Source organism: Microtus ochrogaster, linkage group LG7_11 (genome assembly GCF_000317375.1).
Source record: "Microtus ochrogaster isolate Prairie Vole_2 linkage group LG7_11, MicOch1.0, whole genome shotgun sequence".
NCBI classification, from domain to species: domain Eukaryota; kingdom Metazoa; phylum Chordata; class Mammalia; order Rodentia; family Cricetidae; genus Microtus; species Microtus ochrogaster.
This window is the reverse complement of record NC_022032.1, coordinates 93,234-96,067: the sequence shown is the minus strand read 5'-3', so window position 1 is coordinate 96,067 and position 2,834 is coordinate 93,234. Positions and strand designations below refer to the sequence as shown.

Below are 2,834 nucleotides of genomic sequence, written 5' to 3'. Positions count from 1 at the left end.
AACTGGGAGAAATTTATGAGACAAGGTCCGTGTTCTGACCTAGAAAAGCTTGGGGACCTAAGCCCTGATGGATCTAAGTGAAATTAGTTCCCAGTGGGACCTAACCCTGTTGTCACTCTAAGATGACCAAGGTAAAGTTGTGAGAAACAAGCAAGTAAGGTCAAGTTGTAATCAGTAAGTCTGTGACCTTTGGCAGCCTGGGTCCCTTACACCTAAAGAAACAAGACAGGAAGCTGCTCTTGGTTTCCAGTAGAGGAAGAAATTGTCTGGGGCTCTCCACATTTGCATAAGTGACAATGACTGTGCTCTCAAAGGGCCACTCCTTGGCATGAGAGGTAAGGCACTCTGTGTGTCATAACTGTAATTACTGGGGTTATACCTGGGAGCCAGCACTTGGACCTATATAAGGCGCTGAGCTCGATTCCCTCTGTGTCTCTGCAATTCGCCAGGTTTCAGTCATGAGGATCCATTACCTCCTCTTCACGTTTCTCCTGGTGCTGTTGTCACCTCTTGCAGGTGAGGCAGGGGAATGGGGTGGTTCCAAAGGGAAGTGAGAGACAGAGCCTGTTTTGCTGTCTGTCTATCTGTCTTTCTCTGTATGTCTCTCTCTGTGTGTCTGTCTGTCTCTGTGCCTCTGTCTATTTCTCTCTCTCTCTCTCTCTCTCTCTCTCTCTCTCTCTCTGTCTCTCTCTCTCTGTATATGTATGTCTGTCTCTGTATGTCTTGTTCTTTGTGTTCTGTCTGTCTGTCTCTGTTCCTGTGTCTGTCTGTCTGTGTCTGCCTGCCTGTCTCTCTCTGTCTTTCCCCCCCTTTCCTTCCTCTCTCTTCTTTCCCCTCTTCCCATGTCCTGTCTACTTCTCTTGTTTTTACCTCATCTGTCTTAGATCTCTATTTCTCTTCTTCTTTTCCAACTCTGTCTTAGTTGTATTTTGTAGAAAAGTTAATTAAAAAAATTATGTGTACATGTGTATTGGTGTGTGCAAGGAGTATAGCACCCTTGAAGTCATAAAGGGGCATTATATCTCTCAGAGATGGAGTTATAGGCAGTTGTGGGCTGCCTGATAAGGGTATTAGGAACTGATCTCAGGCTCTCTGCAGGAACACTATGCACTACTCTTAACTGCTGAGTCATCTTTCCAGCTCCAAGACTGTATTTCACCCTTGACATTAGGCAAACAGAATAAAAGGTATAGAAAACCCAAAAGAAGGGCTTAAAACACATAAGAGAGAGCCAGGCTGTGGTGGCGCACACCTTTAATCCCAGCACTTGGGAAGCAAAGGCAGGCAGATCTCTGGAGTTCAAGGCCAGCCTGGTCTACAACAGCTATTTCCAGGATAGGCTCCAAAGCTATAGAGAAACCCTGTGTCTTGAAAAACCAAAAAGCAAAATAAACAAACAAAACCCACATAAGAGAGAAAATGAGATGAAAGAAGCAAAGGCCTGAACCTTCATTAGACATAAATTGCAGATAGAAAACCCAAATTTCATTCATGGGGTCTGGTTGCAGAGAAGCATCTGAGTACCAAGAGATATCAAACACTTGCTGTGTCTAGCTTTAGATGAGTGTGGAGAAGATGGGGAGGAAGGGAGGAAGGAAAGAAGGAAGGATGAGATTAAAACCTAATTTTAGACTTTAGAAATTATCAAAAAAATTTATTTTTACTATTGATTTTTATTTTTCATTGTAAATTATTTGGGCATCAAATTATCATTAAACAAGTCCTATATGTTGAGCTTCAGGTTAGATCGTTTGGTAAAAATAGGCACCTGGAAGTTTAAACACCTTGATAGGAAGTTGGCTCCGTGAGTAAAGTGCTTGCCAGGCAAGCATGAGGACCTGAGTTCAGATCCCCAGCACCCATGCAGAAGCAGAGCAAGCTGGTGCACATCTGTAACGTCAGCACTGGAAAGGATCTTAGGGGTGCACTGGCCAGTCAGAAAATCCTACTCAGTAAGTTCTGAGCACAGTGAGAGACCCTGTCTCAAAAGCTGAGGTGGGAACAATTGCTGCACATACGTGATACCAACCTGTGGTCTCTGTATGTGTGTGCACACATGTACATGCACACACACACACACACACACACACACACACACACACACACACCCCACTGGCTGTGTCTGAGACTAGAACAAGGGGGCTTGTGTGCAGAAGCGGAGGCAGGGCTTCTGTGAAGTAGCTGGGGACTAACGCAGAATCTTTGCTGAGCTCCTGCCTGGTGGCCCTGGAGCTCTCGTCATTCAGGTATGGAGCAGACTCTTCCACATTGGGTCCTAGGAAAGCCAGCAGCTGCTTACAGCAGCAGCACCACTCTCTAGCAAGAGCTGGATTCAGTCCTGATGAAACAGACATCCTAGCCTTGGCAGAAAAAAAAAAAAAGCCTGCTGGAATTTGTTCATGATACTAGCACATGGATGTGTATTTTTGACATGATACTTTCAACTCTAATATGTGGTTTCTCTTTCTTATCTTTCAGTCTCTACTCAAAGAATCAAGAATCCTATAACTTGCATCACCAATGGAGGCATATGCTGGGGCCCATGTGGTTCAGGGTTTAAACAGATTGGCACTTGTGGCCTTCCTAAAGTCAGGTGCTGCAAGAAAACATAAATAAGAAGACCAAGAACCAGTGAGGAAAATAAAAAGCCAGAATCTGCTCCTCCACGAAGATGTATAAAACTTCAACCAAATTAAAGTACTTTGTTTAAATACAAAACCTTGCCTCCCCGTGGCTATGTGGGCTTGTCATTTGATTTGTTTACTCATGGGTTGAACTCTAACCTCCTTGAGAAATTCGGTCAGGGACTCTGAAGTGGGTCTTTCTTCTGCTTC

The 2,834-nt window shown here is 44.4% G+C and overlaps 1 protein-coding gene across 1 annotated transcript; it reads left to right on the top strand.

The window, feature by feature from the left end:
- The first annotated feature begins 458 nt into the window (after nucleotides 1-458).
- On the top strand, nucleotides 459-2,612 carry LOC101996341 (beta-defensin 4-like). The gene is made up of 2 exons (XM_005362617.1): nucleotides 459-516; nucleotides 2,479-2,612. The coding sequence occupies exons 1-2, from the start codon at nucleotides 459-461 to the stop codon at nucleotides 2,610-2,612; spliced, it is 192 nt and encodes a 63-aa protein (XP_005362674.1).
- The last annotated feature ends 222 nt before the right edge of the window (nucleotides 2,613-2,834 follow it).

Coding starts and splice junctions, on each gene's coding strand:
- LOC101996341 (XM_005362617.1), top strand. CDS start 459: ATGAGGATCCATTACCTCCTCTTCACGTTTCTCCTGGTGCTGTTGTCA. Junction 517..2,478: donor GCTGTTGTCACCTCTTGCAG/GTGAGGCAGGGG, acceptor CTTATCTTTCAG/TCTCTACTCAAAGAATCAAG.